We start from the raw sequence: 17957 nt of genomic DNA, 5'->3' as shown, positions 1-17957 counted from the left end.
GTGGGAAACGTGGGAAGGGGCCGTTGTTGCCATAGCAACATACTCTGCACTCGCTCTGGGCTGAGAGGAACTGCAAGCTGAACCGATTTTACAGCTAGCTACTTAATATACTGATATTGACTTTGGTATTATTGTGTGTAGCTACGTTTACTAGCTAGCTATTTAGCCAGCGAGCCCGGGGAGAGAACATTGCATTGTGGGTTTTGTAGTCGACTTGAGCTGCAACTGATTTCACAACGATTTTCATGTTTCTACCAACCTTGTTATAATGACAAAAATATAGCTATTTCACTCTGTTAAGCGTAGGTATTTGTGTTTTGGGGTGGATTATCCCTCTTAAGATGAATGTATTAACTGTTAGTCGTTCTGGAAAAGAGCATCTGCTAAATGACTTAAATGTAAATCAACAAGGGCTTTCAAAAAATTCTAGCTAGCAACAACATTAGCACAGCTTGCTAGTTGGCTTACATTAGCTACAGCAGGCACAAGCCAAACAAGCTACTGCGACCTTGTGGCCTGGAGTATTAAACAAAGTAACACTCCTCTACCGTAAAAAACATCAATTAATTAATAGCCTGGGTGTTTATTTGTATAAATCACTGAACAAAATGGGCGCTAATTAGAGACAGGCTTCTATTTCCTTAATGCACACACCTTTTGCGTAGTTAATTGTTTAATTCCAGCATTCACTTCCAGCATAAAAAAATAAAATAAAAAAATCCTGCGCTAATGGTTATCATTTACAGTGTAATTTCTTTTGTCTAAATATGCCTCTATATATTTATTTATTTTTATGAACAGTTTTCTTTCTTTTCCCACTTGAGGGCGATATGACTGTTTCTTGGGGTCTGTACTCCAGAAGTTGACTGTTTTTGTGCTTGCCAGTTACAGCTGTTAGCAGCCAATGACTAGCACCAGAACATGTTGTTTTTAAATGCATTGGGGCCTATAGATTGGCATGCTTCTCTCTATATTCAGCTATTAATAGGCTACATTTTGGTTATTAAAAAGCTGTGTAATATAATTTTGCAATGCGAGTCATTATTATTAAACATTGTATTAAATGCATTCATTTGTTTCTAAAGTATGTCGTTTTGAGAATATTTTTTCACATCTCAAAATAGGACGCTGCCCCTTTAAGACCAACATTCCAAAAGATATTACATTGACATTTACATTTTAGATATATCAACTGTCTACAGTAGGCTAGCCAAGACAAATGCTAGGTGTCTTTTTGTAACTTTCTTTTTGCAGACTATCAACAGTAGCCAGCATATTGCTAGTACTGTATGTTCTCTATTGAAGGTTGTATATTACTTTCCCAAAGGTAAATGAGCGAATGGATTATTGAGCGTTTATTTTGCTCAGGACAGCTTGCGTGTGCTGTGTGAAGGCCATTGGCATCGGCTAATAAAATCAAAAATAATCTAATGTGCTGCTTGACTAGTTGTGACTTGCGGGAACAAGTGATGCTTCAATGAATGGTCAATCGTATTGCTCAAATACAAATGGTATGACTTTACCGCGTGTAGTCTTCAATGGTACGCTGCGACAGAGCGGGTAAATGCTGAGCTGGAACACGAAAATGCGCAGAAAAGTTCCTGGGCCAGTGACTGACGAGTTCCATTGGCCATCGTTAATGTCAGACCCTGTTATAGCTTCAAAACATGTTTAAACTAGTTTTTATATCATGGATGGTCAGTCCTTGCATCCATAGCTCTGTCTATGAATTTGAGTGGTTACATTTCTCCAGCCCCATCCCTCAGCTTTTTACTGGAACAGAGGTGGGGACGACGCTTTGTTATTGTTTCAACTGCTGATTGCCCCTTTAAGAACTGTAAAAAAATGACATACTTATGGCTTTTCTTTTAGCCAAGCACAGTTTTATCAATTTATGAACCAGCACTTTATGCTAAATACATATCCATCTGTAGGCTATACATTTGTATTTGACAAGCTTCCCTTTTGCAAAGGTTTTGTCTTTGTTGTATTTATATATAATAATCCACTTGGATGCTTTAACAGTTTGGGAAAATAGGACCTGTGACTATACAATTAAATCTGTTAATATTCATGAAAGCACTTACCACCCATTTTAACTGCAATTTTTTGGTATTTATAAACTATTTTGTGTGATGTTGAGGCTGAATGTCTAGTTTATAAGGTGAAGTGTTTGTCCTCTCAATAGGTAAGAATGTCATCTCCTCAATGGAAATTGTCCATAGCAGAGAACTAAATAGCCCAAGGTGACAGGATTAGCATTGGAATAGACATTGTATCCACTGAGAGAGTTTCCAGACAGTCATATGTCTTCATTCCTTACGTATTTCTCTTGCGGCTTTCTTAAGGACAATCTGACCTGACCCTTGTCAGGTTATCTTTTATTGAGGGCAACCACCTCAACACACCTATTTGATGTCTCATTTTATTCATAATGTTCAGCTATCTCTGTACAGAGAGCCTCTTATTTCTTGCCAAAGTGTTTGACAGAGATCGACATCTCCTTTTGTTTTCCCCTTGAGAGCACACTGTTTTCTTGAATAGCAAAGAAACCATGTGTAGGAACTAGAAGGTGATGCTCATGGAAGGTAATCCCCTGGGGAGCTCATAACTCAAGCCTTGGTGTGACTTTCTGGTTCAAATTGTTTCCCTTTTGCTGACTGCATTTTCCGAAAGGCCTACAAGTAACTGACATGCTCTTCGGGTTTGCAATCCTCATTTTCGGTAAGGAGTAGAGTGTCCAGGAGAACGCTGCTAGATGACTGCAATGGTGCTTGCCGACGGCTCAGTTGACTCTGATAGCTCACCGGCCCGATGCCGTTCTTCATTCCCCGCTTCATGAACAGCTTAGAGTTCTCCGCCACAGATGAACGGAAGGAGATCCGTGTCAGATTCCTACAGCAATGCTGTTCTCTTGTATGGCTGGCTGGCCCATTACTGATGCTGCTGTAGTTACAGGTGATGTAGCGTGTGAAGGCCTGGCGGAAGGTCTTGTTAAAGAGGGTGTAGACCAGCGGGTTGATACCTGATGACACATAGCCCACCCACACAAAGATCTCCATCAGACTGCCGATCACATGGACGTCGCAGCTGGCACAAAGCACAGAGGTGATGTTAGTGATGAAGAATGGGCACCACATGACCACAAACAGCAGGAAGACGATGCCCAGCACCTTGGAGGCACGCTGCTCATTGGTCAGGTTTTGCATGGACTTCTTGCCCAGGGTGGACATGCGACGGATGGGGATCTCGTCACTTGTGATGGGGTTGGTGGGAGAGGTGGGGTTTCCCGGCAGTTTCTCAGTTGTGGGAGAGGCCATGGACTGCTCCCTCTGGAAGACTGTGGAGACGGTTGGGCGAGTGAAACGCTGGGTGACCTTTGACCTGAGCAGAAAAGCTTTCTTGCGCAACACCTGAATGGTGAGCAGGTAGATGACCATCATGATGGTTAAAGGGATGAAAAAAGCTGTCATGGAGCCAAACATGATGAACTCTCGGAAGCTGTCTGGTTTCAATAGGCAGGTGTGGTTGCTGTTAAAGGTAACATTGTTTGGAAGATGGTAGTTTCTCAGCCCCTTGATGGGAATGGGGATTGCGATACCTGTGTAAGAGAGAGACAAGTTTGGTCAGTCAAATCATCAATGCAAACTTTGCATCCTACTCTTGGTTGTGTGAGATTCAATGTGATTTGGAAGTAGATACAGTATCTTCTCACAGCTTAGTTTTCCACAGTGGTCACTTTATGCTGCTTTTGTTTTTGCATTTTATTATTGGACATTAAATCTTCATAACTGCTTTTCCTTTTGATGTTGCCAGAGTATAAAACTGTAGAAAGCCTCATGCTTTCACAACTGAGGACAGCAGAGGGAGCGCAAAGGGTTAGGAAGAAACTGCATTCTGTGAGTCCTGGAAGTTCTCATTCTTTGCTTAACAATCAAATAAACTAGCCATATATCGCCAGCTATAATACAGTGACAGTGAACACACACCCTGGACGAAGACACTCTTCATCAGTTGATGTGTCTAAGTGCTGCCCCTGTAACTCAAAGCAATCTGGTTTTGCTCAGTGAAAGAAAGTCAATGTGTAGAACCTAGCCCCGAGTGAAAACTGGGGACGTGCTGTTGTGAAGGGGTCCGAACGCTCCATTACTACCATTAATGCCAGGCTGAACTCCGCCAAGTCCTCACACCACAATCTCCCAAATGCCTCAGTCAGAGGAACTGTCTGGTCTGACTATGTTAACGAGCATAGGGGTGTTTAATTTCATTTCCTACTGGAAAGCTAATATATAACGGATAACAGATCATTAAAAGCAAACCAGTATGCTTATTTACTGAGGGTTCACTGGCCAGTCATCAGCAATACAGACTCGGGCAGTGGACTCTAAAGTAATATCATCAATCAGGAAAATAAAACTATGTTTGTCTCAACTCTCAAACTATCTCATTGGACAGTGGCAAATGACACATTTGGGTCTAGGTTTACATTGGGCCAAAAATGGGAAACCAGTTTGAGTCTGAAATTCCCTCGTATGAAAGATGCCCTGTGAGAAGAGGATTCCAGTGTTTCAGCTCCATCTCCACCTCGTTTATGGTCTAATAATAGGCTAAGCAAATGAATGCAATGATCAGGGGCTATCAGGTAGGGGCTATCAATGAGAAGGCTAAGCTATTCTACACACAACAGACCGAAGACAAAACACATACTCCCATCTTTCATAGCAATGTAATCTGAGATTAATAGCAAAGAGAAAGAGCAGGCGAGGGAGAGAGGGGCAGGCAGACAGACAGTCGGAACCGTGCGTATAGGCTATAACTTGGTAATCTTTATCTCGCATTGTCTTGTCTTGCAGTGCCTCAAATATTCACAAAGTATATTAAAATAAATATTAGGCTATCAACGAGTAGGCGTATTGCTAAACTATTCTACATTGTGCCAGTGAATTGAAGTTGAACATCGCTAAAGTGCTAACAGTCAGTATCTGGATAATATGTGTGAAATGCTTGATAATGTATGTGATATCAACAGAGAGGTTTTTAGATATTGACTGGCTTTCATCAAGTTGCCCACTCAAGAAAAAACTGCAAACTTTAACCAGTGCCTGCAACCTGGTTCAGGTTATCAGTCAACCTACCAGGTAGTTACAAACAGCAAAGGATTGAAATCATCAATATGTGTTGATCACATCTTTACTAATGCTGCAGAAATTTGCTTTAAAGTGGTATCCAAATCCATAGGCTGTAGTGATGACAATATAGTAGCCATATCTAGGAAAACCAAAGTTCCAAAGGCTGGGCCTAATATAGTATATAAGAGGTCATACAATAAGTTTTGTAGTGATTCTTATGTTGATGATGTAAATAATATTTGCTGGTTTGTGGTGTGTAAGGAGGAGCAACCAGACGCTGCACTTGACACATTTATGAAATTGCTTATTCCAGTTACTAATAAGCATGCACCCATTAAGAAAATGACTGTTAAAAACTGTTAAATCTCCTTGGATTGATGAGGAGTTGAAAAATGGTATGGTTGAGAGGGATGAGGCAAAAGGAATGGCAAATAAGTCTGGCAGCACAACCAATTTGGTACTGCAAATTGAGAAATATTGTGACTAAACTAAATACAAATAAGAAACTATAGCCTACTATGAAACAAAAATACATTATATAAAGAATGATAGTAAAAATCTTAAATGACATTTTGGGCTAAAAGGCAAACTTAGCTCCATTCATTGAATCAGATGGCAAAATCACAAAATCTGATCACAAAACCCACTGATATTGCCAACTACTTTAGTGATTTTTTCATTGGCAAGATTAGTAAATTTAGGCATGAAATGCCAGCAACAAACGCTGACACTACATCCAAGTATATCTGACCAAATTATGAAAGACAAGCATCGTACTTTTGAATTCCGTAAAAGTGAGTGTGGAAGAGTTGAAAAAAATGGTTGTCTATCAACAATTACAAGCCACCGGGGTTTGATATCCTGGATGAAAAAATTACTGAGGATAATAGCGGACGATATTGGTGCCTTGGCAACAGCTAATGGGGATCCCTAATAAATACAAATACATCAGTTTAATTACACCTAAATGTGCAATAAAAAGTATTATGCCTATAGCTTATTTAATTAAACTCTGGCTGTTGATGTCCTAGCTATAAATTGCAAAGCAGGGCCACCCCGAATCCGCACTGAGCTAAAAAAAAATTTAAATGGCAAGTTCACTTTCTCATCCATAAACGCATCTCAAGTGCAAATACTGTCCAGCAGCTCAAATCACCAGGATGGGGGGCATTTTTATTAGGAGGGACATCTATCATGGATCGCTTAAATAATGATTTATGATCACACTTCCTCAATTTAAATATTATGGGGTCACTTATACATTTGGCAGCCAAGCACGAGTTATGTGTAGCCTATTATCGTCAAGACAATATATTTACGCCGAGAATAAAAACCTCCACTCCAGGCTTCTGTCATAAAAAAAACAAATCCTGTGTGAATTGTCCTCTGGAATAATGCACATGCTTGGATAATAATTTGCCTACATAACCAACGTCTCTAGTAATACTAGTCCTGTCTGGATAGGGCTATATAACACAGCAAAGAATAAGCTTATCGGCATGCACCACATCATCCCATGGGCTCGGTCAAGGCTGCGCACAGCAGAAATATCACTGACACATCACCTTCTAGTTCCTACACATCACCTTCTATATTCAAACAAAAGTATTTTTATAAGATAAGTGGGCAGCATCATGCTCATGCCAGTCCTCTCTAGAAAACGAAATTAGACTTCCTAGTAGGACTCTCCAATAATGAGGTGGTGTGTGTGTGTGTGCAGCCGTTTCAGCGTGTTTTGGGAGTCGAGCAAGAGTCTACTCCTTCGACTCCCACCACAGCAGTCGGAGACAACTCCAAAAATCCTGGAGTTGTTCACCCCTAGCTGAAACAAGCAAAGGAGTCTTCAGAGTCGAGCTAATTCCCCCCACAATGCAGCAGCAGCACACATAGAAATGTAATGAATAGAACGGTCTTGGAATCATAGAATTAGGAATTTTCGAAACAATGTTTTGGGTCGTTGCTAGCTAGTTAGTTCAAATAATGACAATGGCTTAACTTTAGCTACGTTTTCTTCATTATTACAGGAACATAAACCCACAACAACATTATTATTTGCAAGGTAATGGCGAGCTTACAGAAAAGTACCTACTGCCACAGTGTGACGAAATAAAATTGGGTCATTCAGTGCTACAAGGAAACTGTCGCAGCAACGGTCTACAGACATTCCACCGGATATAAATTAAATGTTGTTTTGACCAGCAACACTTGTTGCATTCTAATTGTCTACAGACATGTCGTTAGACCAAGTATAAACCGGACAAGTATAAACTCTGGTAATTTGACTGGTAGGTAAACTCCTGGGTACACTCACAATGGCTGCCTGGTATTGTGATGCAATAATTTCCTTCAGATGATGTTAACTGATGTATGTTTTTGTAATGTCAGTTGAGTTGAATCAACAAATCACAGCACATTTCTTAGCACATTTTACCTCCTGCATTGCTCCTATGGGTACACTCGCAAAGGCCACCAGTCCACCCATTATGCCATCATTGACTTGAATATGGACGCCGGTTCTATTCATTCTATTTCTATGACCGCACATGCAGTCAGGAGCGAAGGAATGTATAAAATGCTGTTTTTTAAAATGCTGTTATTATGGTGAACACGGTCATTTGGCAGGACAATTACCGTCATCCAAAATGTCATGACCGTCACAGCCCTAGTGGTGATGTAAAATGAATTTCCTTCCTGGAGGAATACTCTCAAAATCCTTTAACCCCCCTTTTCATTTTATGCTTCTTTTGTGCAAGTCTTTCAGGATCGTTTACTGGGTTTTCCCACAGGTCACCTTGACTGCTATCACTCTGATACTCTGTTACTGTGTTGAATTCCCTCCCTAGAAACTTCACCCCACTGTATGTGAAACTTTATATAGCTTCTGTTTTTATTGCATCCGGCTTTCTTTTCTGACCATCAACCAGGCTTGCCACAGATGCTAAGGAATTGAACTGCAATGATGTAGACTAAAGTACCTCAATCAAACTGTCACTGTAGAAACATTGCAGAAATCAACAGTCAACACAGGACAAAAAAAACAGAGCAGCTTACCAATGGATATGAGCCACACCACTGCTATCTTGGCCATGGCTTTGGACCTAGACTTATACTGGCTGTGCTGAATGGGCTTCTTGATGGCTATGTAGCGGTCCAGTGAGATGGCACATAGGTGCATGATGGACGCTGTAGAGAACAGGACGTCCAGGAAGAGCCAGATTGGGCAGAGGAATTCCGGAAGAGGCCACCCGGAATCTGAGAAACAGAAAAAAGATGGAAAGCATTGGATTGTTAACTGCTCTCATAGGCCAATACAGAACCATTTGAGATTAAAACAATACAGTTCTCAAACTTGATTACTGTGGTGCTAAATCTTTTAAATGTGTTCACCTTACTTCAGATAAGCCTTATTTAATTTAGATTTCAGTGACTGTAAGTCATGATTTTGTTTTAACAATCTGAATTGAATTGCTATCTATTTGGATTATTCCCATTTGAAAACAGGACTACACTGAACAAAAATATAAACGCAACATGTAAAGTGTTCATCCCATGTTTCATGAGCTAAAATAAAACATCCCAAAAATGTTCCATGCGCACAAAAAGCTTATTTCTCTCAAATTTTGTTTACAAATTAGTTTACGTCCCTGTTAGTGAGCATTTATCTTTTGCCAAGATAATCCATCCACCTGACAGGTGTGGCATATCAAGAAGCTGATTAAACAGCATGATCATTACACAGGTGCACCTTGTGCTGGGGACAATAAAAGGCCACTCTAAAATGTGCAGTTTTGTCACACAACACAATGCCACAGATGTCTCAAGTTTTGAGGGAGTGAGCAATTGACATGATTACTACAGGAATGTCCACCAGAGCTGTTGCCAGATAATTTAATGTTCATTTCTCTACCATAAGCTGCCTTCAATGTCGTTTTAGGGGGAGGAGGGGGTGCTGAGGAGTATTTCTGTTTGTAATAAAGCCCTTTTTCTTTGTGGGGGTAAAACACATTTTAATTGGCTGGCTGCCAAGTGGGTGGGCCTTGGAGGGCATGGCTGCACCCCTGCCCAGTCATGTGAAATCCATAGATTAGGGCCTAATTTATTTATTTCAATTGACTGATTTCCGTATATGAACTGTAACTCAGTAAAATCTTTGAAATGTTTGCATTTATTTTTGTTCAGTATAATTTCTGATGTGCTCTCATGGCCTCAGCACACCTATTGTATTATAAATAGAGCTTGTGTTGTTGACCCCACCAGCAATGGGGAGATGTGCTTCAATAGTGGATTAAAACCAGCTCTGATGTAGTGAATTCTGTTTGTTTATTTTAGTAAAGAATGAATTTACTGCAGCTCTTATGACTGTGTATGGAGCTGAAAGCTCTATGCTCTTGATGTAGATGTGTTCAAGCACCCTTCTCTCCAGAACTGTTTATTTTGGGTCTCCAATGTGAAATTGGTGAGTAATTGGGCTGGGTTATGTCCCATTGCACATCAGCATTGTAAAAGATCCTGTTGTTGGAAAGGTTTTTGAATGATTTCTTTAGTGTTAACCCTTTAGCTGATTGCTTGTGCTTCATAACTCGAGCATTAGTGAATATATCACATTAATTTTTGTATAAAAGTTTTACTACTAATATTGTATATTCATATACAATTATAAAAGTAATGCACTTTTGAAGAAATGGTTCTTGAACACTATTTTAGTGTCCTCCCTTCATGTTTTACATGCGCCCTAGGACTGTAATGGACACCCCTTACCCTCTTTATTGGGTTCCACTGCACACCATTTCAGGTGCTTTGTTCAGCTTGATGCACCATTTGCCTTTTCTCCTTATTTTTTAATTTAGAAATATTTTCTGTGTGATATTTAAATAAACTTCGATAGGTACTTTCTAAGAGTATATTTTTGTGAGCCCTTTAATTGCTGTCATCTGTGTCTACTTAACATGGACAAAGATACTTTTTTTCTCTCTATGGGAATAAGCTCATACTCTCAACATATTCTGTGCATGTGGTGATATTAAGTGCTTAGATCAGAGTTTATAAATGTCTGCTGGTAAAGTTTCTGAAGATGTACACTGAACAAAAATATAAACGCAGCATGCAACAAATTCAAAGATTTTATTGAGTTACGGTTCATATAAGGAAATCAGTCAATTGAAATAAATTCATTAGGCCCTAATTTATGGATTTCACATGACTGGAAATACAGATGCATCTGTTGGTCACAGATACCTTAAAAAAAAGGTAGGGGCGTGGATCAGAAAACCAGTCAGTATCTGGTGTGACCACCATTTGCCTCATGCAGCACGACACATTTCCTTCGCATAGAGTTGATCAGGCTGTTGATTGTGGCCTGTGTAATGTTGTCCCACTCCTCTTCAATGGCTGTGCGAAATTGCTGGATTTTTGGCTGGAACTGGAACATGCTGTTGTACACGTCGATCCAGAGCATCCCAAACGTGCTCAATGGGTGATATGTCTGAGTATGCAGTCCATGGAAGAATTGGGATATTTTCAGCTTCCAGGAATTGTGGACAGATCCTTGCGACATGTTCTCATAGAATGCAGCTGGTTTCAATCGTGACAATTTACAAAGGAGTGTGCAATTTTGTGCATTATCATGCTGAATGTGATGGCGGCAGATGAATGGCACGACAATGGGCCTCAGGATCTTGTCTCTGGGATGGTTTCTGACAGTTTGTGCTGAAATTCTTTGGTTGTGCAAACACACAGCTTTATCAGCTGTCCAGGTGGCTGGTCTCAGACGATCCTGCAGGTGAAGAAGCTGGATGTGGAGGGGCTGACGTGGTTTCACGTGGTCTGCGGTTGTGAGGCCGGTTGGACAAACTTCCAAAGTCTCTAAAACAACTGAGTTGGCTTATGGTAGAGAAATTAAGATTACATTCTCTGGCAACAGCTTTGGTGGACATTCCTGCAGCCAGCATGCCAATTGCACGCTCCCCCAAATCTTGAGACATCTGTGGCATTCTTTTGTGACAAAACTTCACATTTTAGTGGTATTTTATTGTGCACCTGTGTAATGATCATGCTGTTTAATCAGCTTATTGATATGCCACAGGTGGATGGATTATTTTGGCAAAGGAGAAATGAGCATTTTGTGCGTATGGAACATTTCTGGGATCTTTTATTTCAGCTCATGAAACATGGAACCAACACTTTACATGTTGCGTTTATATTTTTGTTCAGTATATGTTTTGCCAAGGTGGCCACATTTCTAAGTCAAACGTATGAAGCCATTTGTAGTGGACCGGCTACTCTGTGAGAGAGCGAATACTTTGAAAACAGAGCTACAAACCTCTAGTGTAGGGTGAGGTCACCATTCCAAAGTGGGAGAAAGCCAGTTTGGACTCAAACAAAAACAAAGCTGAAAATGCTGTCTTATTAAAGGGCTGTCTTTGAGTATTATTATTGTAATTACGATAATTATTATTATTGCTTACTTTAGAAAATGTCCCCGTTCCAGCAAATACCAGGGTATAAACACTCTGTCCTGCGCCATTGATGTCTGTCAGGCTCTCTGATTACACAAGACATGCACACAGTTCTTAAGGGGCTCCATACTTTATATGGGAATCCTTTTTTTTTTCAGTGCATCTGTAAACTCATCCTAAATCTTAAACTCTGATCTGGCCATCACAATTGTTTCATGGTCTTTCTGGACACCCCTTCAAATTAGTGGAATTGACTATTTCAGCCACACCCGTTGCTGACAGGTGTATAAAATCGAGCACACAGCCATACAATCTCCGTAGCCAAACATTGGCAGTAGAATGGCCTTATTGAAGAGCTCAGTGACTGTCAACGTGGCTCCGTAGTAGGATGCCACCTTTCCAACAAGTCAGTTTGTCAAATTTCTGCACCGCTAGAGCTGCCCCGTTCAACTGTAAGTGCTGTTATTGTGAAGAGGAAACGTCTAGGAGCAACAACGGGTCAACCGCGAAGTGGTAGGCCACACAAGCTCACAGAACGGGACCGCCGAGTGCTGAAGCGCGGAGCGCATGAAAATAGTCTGTCCTCGGTTGCAACACTCACTACTGAGTTCCAAACTGCCTCTGTAAGCAATGTCAGCACAAGAACTGTTAGTCGGGAGCTTCATGAAATGGGTTTCCATGGCCGAGCAGCCGCACACAAGCCTAAGATCACCATGCGCAATGTCAAGCGTCGGCTGGAGTGGCGTAAAGCTCGCCGCCATTGGACTCTGGAGCAGTGGAAACGTGTTCTCTAGAGTGAACAATCACGCTTCACCATCTGGCAGTCCGACGGACGAACCTGGGTTTGGCGGATGCCAGGAGAACGCTACCTGCCCCAATGCATAGTGCCAACTGTAAATTTTGGTGGAGGAGGAATAATGGTCTGGTGCTGTTTTTCATGGTTCAGACTAGGCCCCTTAGTTCCAGTGAAGGGAAATCTTAAAGCTACAGCATACAATGACATTCTAGACAATGCTTTGCTTCCAGCTTTGTGGCAACAGCTTGGGGAAGGCCCTTTCCTGTTTCAGCATGACAATGCCCCCGTGCACAAAGCGATGTCCATAAAGAAATGGTTTGTCGAGATCGGTGTGGAAGAACTTGACTTGCCTGCACAGAGCCCTGACCTCCACCCCATTGAACACCCTCAGGATGAATTTGAACGCTGACTGCGAGCCAGGCCAAATTGCCCAACATCAGTGCCCTACCTCACTAATGCTCTAGTGGCTGAATGGAAGCAAGCCCCCGCAGCAATGTTCCAACATCTAGTGGAAAGCCTTCCCAGAAGAGTGGAGGCTGTTATAGCAGCAAAGGGGGGACCAACTCCATATTATATATTATTATATGATTTTGGAATGAGATGTTCGACGAGCAGGTGTCCACATACTTTTGGTCATGTAGTCTTTGCTAGATACTTTGTTTGACAATGGATGTCCCACAGATGAAAGTAAATAATTGTAGTATTTTGAAGGCTGTAAGAACTTCCAGATTTTTTTGTTTGCACTGAGGTCCTTCAAGGCAGTATTCGTTCATAAATTGTATTGTTCTTGTTTTAAGCTCTCCTCCGGAGTGCTAATTTGCTAGTCTGTAGGTTGTTCACATTTTAAATCTGGCATGTTTTGATTGAGGGTTCTCCAAACGAATTCTGGTTAAGTCTAGGTTAAAAGACAGCTCTGGTTGAGTGGGAAATGTAGATCTAAGCCTACCTGTTGTTTGTGGGTAGACTGGGTGAGTCTGGGACCGAGGCATGCCTTCTAAAAGCGTGACCTCTCCCTGAAACAGACAGTATTGAGCTCATTAGTGAAGAAGGGTAAGAATGTTCTGTCATTCCCTTGGTTCAGAGGAATGTCGACCATAGTGACACTTATGGGCTGGTGGGCTATTTCGTGAAATCTTAATCGTCACTCTACTTTTCACTCTGGTGGTAGAGAAATTAACATAGTTTCTGGACTGTCAGGTCTTGTGCCCCAGTTGTCCCAAGGCCCAAATATATTTAAGTAAACATTTATCTCTGTCCTCAATATAAACACTTCTCGTGGCACTACCTCGCAAACATGGCACTATGGTAGGCGCCTCCCTGCCGAGTCCTTCAAATAGCTTTTCTTAATGGGTGTCTATGGTCACCCGAGGCTTATTCAGCTGTATATTTAGGTTTACACTGTAGTATAGTCAGTGCACCTTTTAAACAGTGGAACCATTTAATTTTTCAAGGTGTTGACTGTAAGCCTTAAATTCATCTGCTAGGCAGATGTGGAAAAGACCCTCAGGACTTCTTACAGCTGTTATAGACATCAATTGACACTAGCCCTGCCCTCTTTATCAGTAAAAGGTTTCATTTTGGAGGAAGGTTTAACTATGATTGGGTTCACCAACTCATTAATATTGGATGTTTGAGGCAATAGCTAGGCTAATTGTGATTAGTCTGGCACTTCACCCACAGCCAGGGCTTGGGACAGAGAGGAGATATTTATCCAGGCAGACACAGAAGAAAGTGGAGAAATGTTCAAAAACCAAGAATTGCTGGCACTTTCTCTATGCTATGTAGTTGTCTCTATGTAGTTGTGGTTTATTTGGAATTTAGAGAGTCTTGGGTTTAATGGCAGTGATATATTAGTGGTGACGATACTGCGGTTATATAACAAGTAGCTATAACATGTTGTCTCTGTCTTCTGGTAAATGTCTGGTAGGATTTGGATGTGAGCACTGATCCCCTCTCTCGCCGTTTGCCTACACCCACTGTTCTTAGCGCCGCCGGCCTGGATGTACACAGGCCTTAACTGGCCCACCATGTCGAGAGGCTCTAAAGGCTTGGCGTGAAGCACTAAACTCTGTTTATGTCCCCCTGACCCCCACCCCCGCTGTGTGCTCTTGTCTCCAGCCAGGAGAGAAATGACAGCTGCCCCTGAACGGTCGGACCTTGCATCCATTCTGTACATTCACACATTCAGACGAGCTCTGTGTGCACTTACACGTGCATACACATACTCACACACAGCCCCTCTCCATCCTCTGAACAAAGGCTACTTCTCTTCAAAAGCCACTAGCTGTTTACACTGCGGTCTTGGCCCTTTCTGTCAACTATGGTCACTTAAGACAATCCATCTACTCATGTTCTCCAGATTTAGAACGAAGACGCTCTTAAAGACACAGGGATTGATTGACATGATAAGCATGAGGACATGGCCTTGACTTTGTTTATCCCCTCCTTTCCATGCGTCTTGCCCCGATGGACTGCATTAAGATGCGATGGAGCAGCTTCCCCCCCTTAGCAGTTTGCCTCATGCCTCGCTGTTTGCACGGCACATATGGTTCTTATGCAAAGAAAGTGCTTGTTTTCTGAAAGCATGACTTGAGATCAGATTCCTGCCACGCATGGACAAGGTGGGGTGGTTGGTGTGTGTGTGTCGCAGGGCCATTTTCTCCAATAGATTTAATGAGGAGTAATGGCCCTGCTTAAGTTCTGTGTCAGAAGAGCACAGAGGCAGGTGTTTAATTCTGCATTTTGAAGCACAGCTGTAGTTGTACAGCTAGCTACATCACTTAGTGGAATCGAATCCGAATGTTTTCAGTTTGCGCTTGTATCTTTAATTTTTCCCCTCGCGGCCGAAGTGAATGAGTGTGTGAGCCGAGGGAGAGGTTGGTTTGCGATTTGGAAAGTTATCTGTGAAAGTCGTGCAGAAATTGGGTCATCATGATCATTGGTATCTGATAGGGCTGTGCTTCGGCCGTGATTACACAGCCAAAGGAAGTAGTTTGTTTATTGTCCACTATCTTGTGTTTTTGTCATCTGCTATAATTTGTTTATAGCTGGCGGAGATTCAGCAGCATCTCTATTGGCGTCCTATTTTAAACTCTGCAGCTCTTGAATTATCGTAAATATGCATGCCTATTTTGTGCTCTGTTCTGTTAACAAATGATGAACGCAATTCTGTAATGGCTTTCTGCTTTGCAATGCACATTTACTGAACCGTTGCGCTCAGGTGTTTCCCGGGGCTCTCAACTGACAGCAGCTTTATAATGGCAGCTCCATGGGGACTGGGGTGACCAAGTGCAATTTAGACCTAATTTATCGGAGCCAAGCTAAGCACAAGTACTAGGCCAGCCTTTTCGCTTGAATCAGCGATATGTTGCCGTATTGGGGCTGAAAAGGAATAATTCTAAATTTAGTTGATGTTGAGGCAATTATCGGGTCACAGTTCTATGAACTGTTCACACTTGTAGGACCAGTAGATTTTAGTATAAGCAGTGTCTTGAGTTTTAAGTGAATGTGCCAGTGATGGGGTCCTTTCTCATGGCACGGCAAGCGGGCAGTCATGTTGGGGTGACTTACTGTAGAGCACAGTGATGAGGGCGATGGGCATCACCAGGAGTCCCACCAGCAGGTCGGCCACTGCCAGGGACATCAGGAAGTAGTTGGTGGCGTTCTGCAGCTTCCTCTCCAGCGACACGGCCAAGATGACCAGGATGTTGCCCCCGATGGTGGCGATGATGACCATGATGATGAGCAGAGCAGCCCAGCGCAGCTGAGCCCCGGCCACCTCCCCGGCCCCCGAGCCGTTGGTCGCCAGCGGGGCCGCTTCTGGCTGGGACATGCTGCTGTGGAAGGGATGGCTGGCCTGGGCACGGGTCGGGGTTCTGCTCTGGCTGGCTCAGGGGGCTTGGCCAGCATGGTCCCACGGGCAGGGGCACAGGGGAGGGCAGCGGAGGGCAGCTCAGAGCCAGCACACAGGGCGGTTGCTCATCCTCGGACGCAGCGTACAAACCAAAAGGGCCACGTCACAATCGAATAAGCCCTGCCGCTGCAAAACTGAACAGGTCGCCTCAAGCTTGTTCCAGGCAGTAATCCAAGCACAGTTGTACTACCACAGTAAAGGGGATGTTAGGTCAAGAGTTGGTTGTCTGACTCGTAGTCCGGGCGCCAGTGTCTTCTTGTTTGTGTACTCCCTAGAACAGGCCAGTTTCTACTAAAAGTTTTAGAAGGAAACAAAAGCGACAATGTTAAACCCCTTACTCTGAAGGGGACATTAGCTTCAGTTTGAAGACCTAATGATGAGTGACATTTATAATAACAAATGTTATGGATTTTTCCTGTATATTCATTAGTAGTATAAAAAATCTACTGCTAATATGTTCGTTCTAGGTCTATTTCTGTAGTTTTCGAACAACTAACTTACAAAACACATTTTAACCCGTAAGGTTAAAAACCATTGCATGTCATTTAAAAAAACATAGCTAGAATTATTTATTTAACTGATAGTAAATTATGCATGGTTTAGTTTTGAACATACAATTTAATTAAGCTTATTTATTTTCATTTTCAAATGCGATTTTAGTTTAGCTTTGTAGTTTTTATAGTAACTTAAAACTTTGCTTATTTATTGCATATCCTAGTGGCTTGTTTTCCTTTCATATTTCTAGACCAAAGTCATTATTTAATTGACAATAGTATTACTCTAAATAGATACATTTCATTCTCTAAATATACATGTTTTTTTCCATCAATTTATCATAGCCTTTTAATGTTAATTTGGACATCCTCCAAGAGTCTTTGAAGTGGTCCTCTGTAGCTCAATTGGTAGAGTATGGCGCTTGTAACGCCAGGGTAGTGGGTTCAATCCCCGGGACCACCCATACGTAAAAATGTATGCGCACATGACTGTAAGTCGCTTTGGATAAAAGCGTCTGCTAAATGGCATATTAAATATTAAATTAAAGTGCAGAACAATTATTTGACTCTCCTTAGCCTCTAGCCCGCTAGGTGAAGCCGCTCCCTAGAAACAAACTGCTTATCTCTATTTAAGTTGTCACTGTTTTATCATTTGTCTACAGCAGTCAGTGCGGCTCTGTCTGTGAGGGCCTTCAAAGGCTTTTTATAAATGCACTTCATAACAGAAAAGACTTCAGGGGTCTTAGCAAAAAGAAACAACTGGTTTTATTAGAAGTGAACTGGTCTGGTGGAATGGTATAGTCTGACGCTAGAACAAGCGAACCTCAAAAGTTCTTACAAATTGTAGACTATTTGACCAATTTAACAATTTTCTGTAGATTTGTGATTATTTGATTTATTTTAGAATGATGAACAAACAGTAAGTGACACTTTCTTACCTTCAGCTAAGGCAGAAGCCTGTGTGTTCTCCTTTAGTTTGTCTGGTTCATTTGCATCGCATTCAGAGCTGCTATATCCTTACTTTCCAATCAAGCAATACCTTGCGCGTTGGATGAACAGTGCTGGTCATCACCAAACAACTCAATCCTCAGACTCCTTCAGAGTGGCAGCTTTTTTTTTTTCTTGTCCCCGCTCACGTTTTTATACGTAGAACCCCTCCAAAATCATAAA

At 41.9% G+C, this 17957-nt stretch overlaps 2 protein-coding genes across 2 annotated transcripts in view; one reads left to right on the top strand and one right to left on the bottom strand.

Annotated features, from left to right (window-relative positions):
• LOC311130833 (26S proteasome non-ATPase regulatory subunit 1) overlaps positions 1–17957 on the top strand; it is a 116675-nt gene that overhangs the window by 39003 nt on the left and 59715 nt on the right. The gene's annotated exons all lie outside the window — the stretch shown is intronic.
• Positions 2679–16212, bottom strand: LOC311131222 (5-hydroxytryptamine receptor 2B-like; the record flags this gene model as incomplete). Its single annotated transcript, XM_084164074.1, has 3 exons — positions 2679–3601; positions 8181–8381; positions 15951–16212. The coding sequence occupies 3 exons, from the start codon at positions 16210–16212 to the stop codon at positions 2679–2681; spliced, it is 1386 nt and encodes a 461-aa protein (XP_084020200.1).

The sequence above is a fragment of the Coregonus lavaretus genome, assembly GCF_964263955.1.
Source record: "Coregonus lavaretus genome assembly, chromosome: 6".
NCBI classification, from domain to species: Eukaryota; Metazoa; Chordata; class Actinopteri; order Salmoniformes; family Salmonidae; genus Coregonus; species Coregonus lavaretus.
The sequence above is the reverse complement of the archived record's forward strand: the minus strand, read 5'-3'. Positions and strand labels throughout refer to the sequence as shown.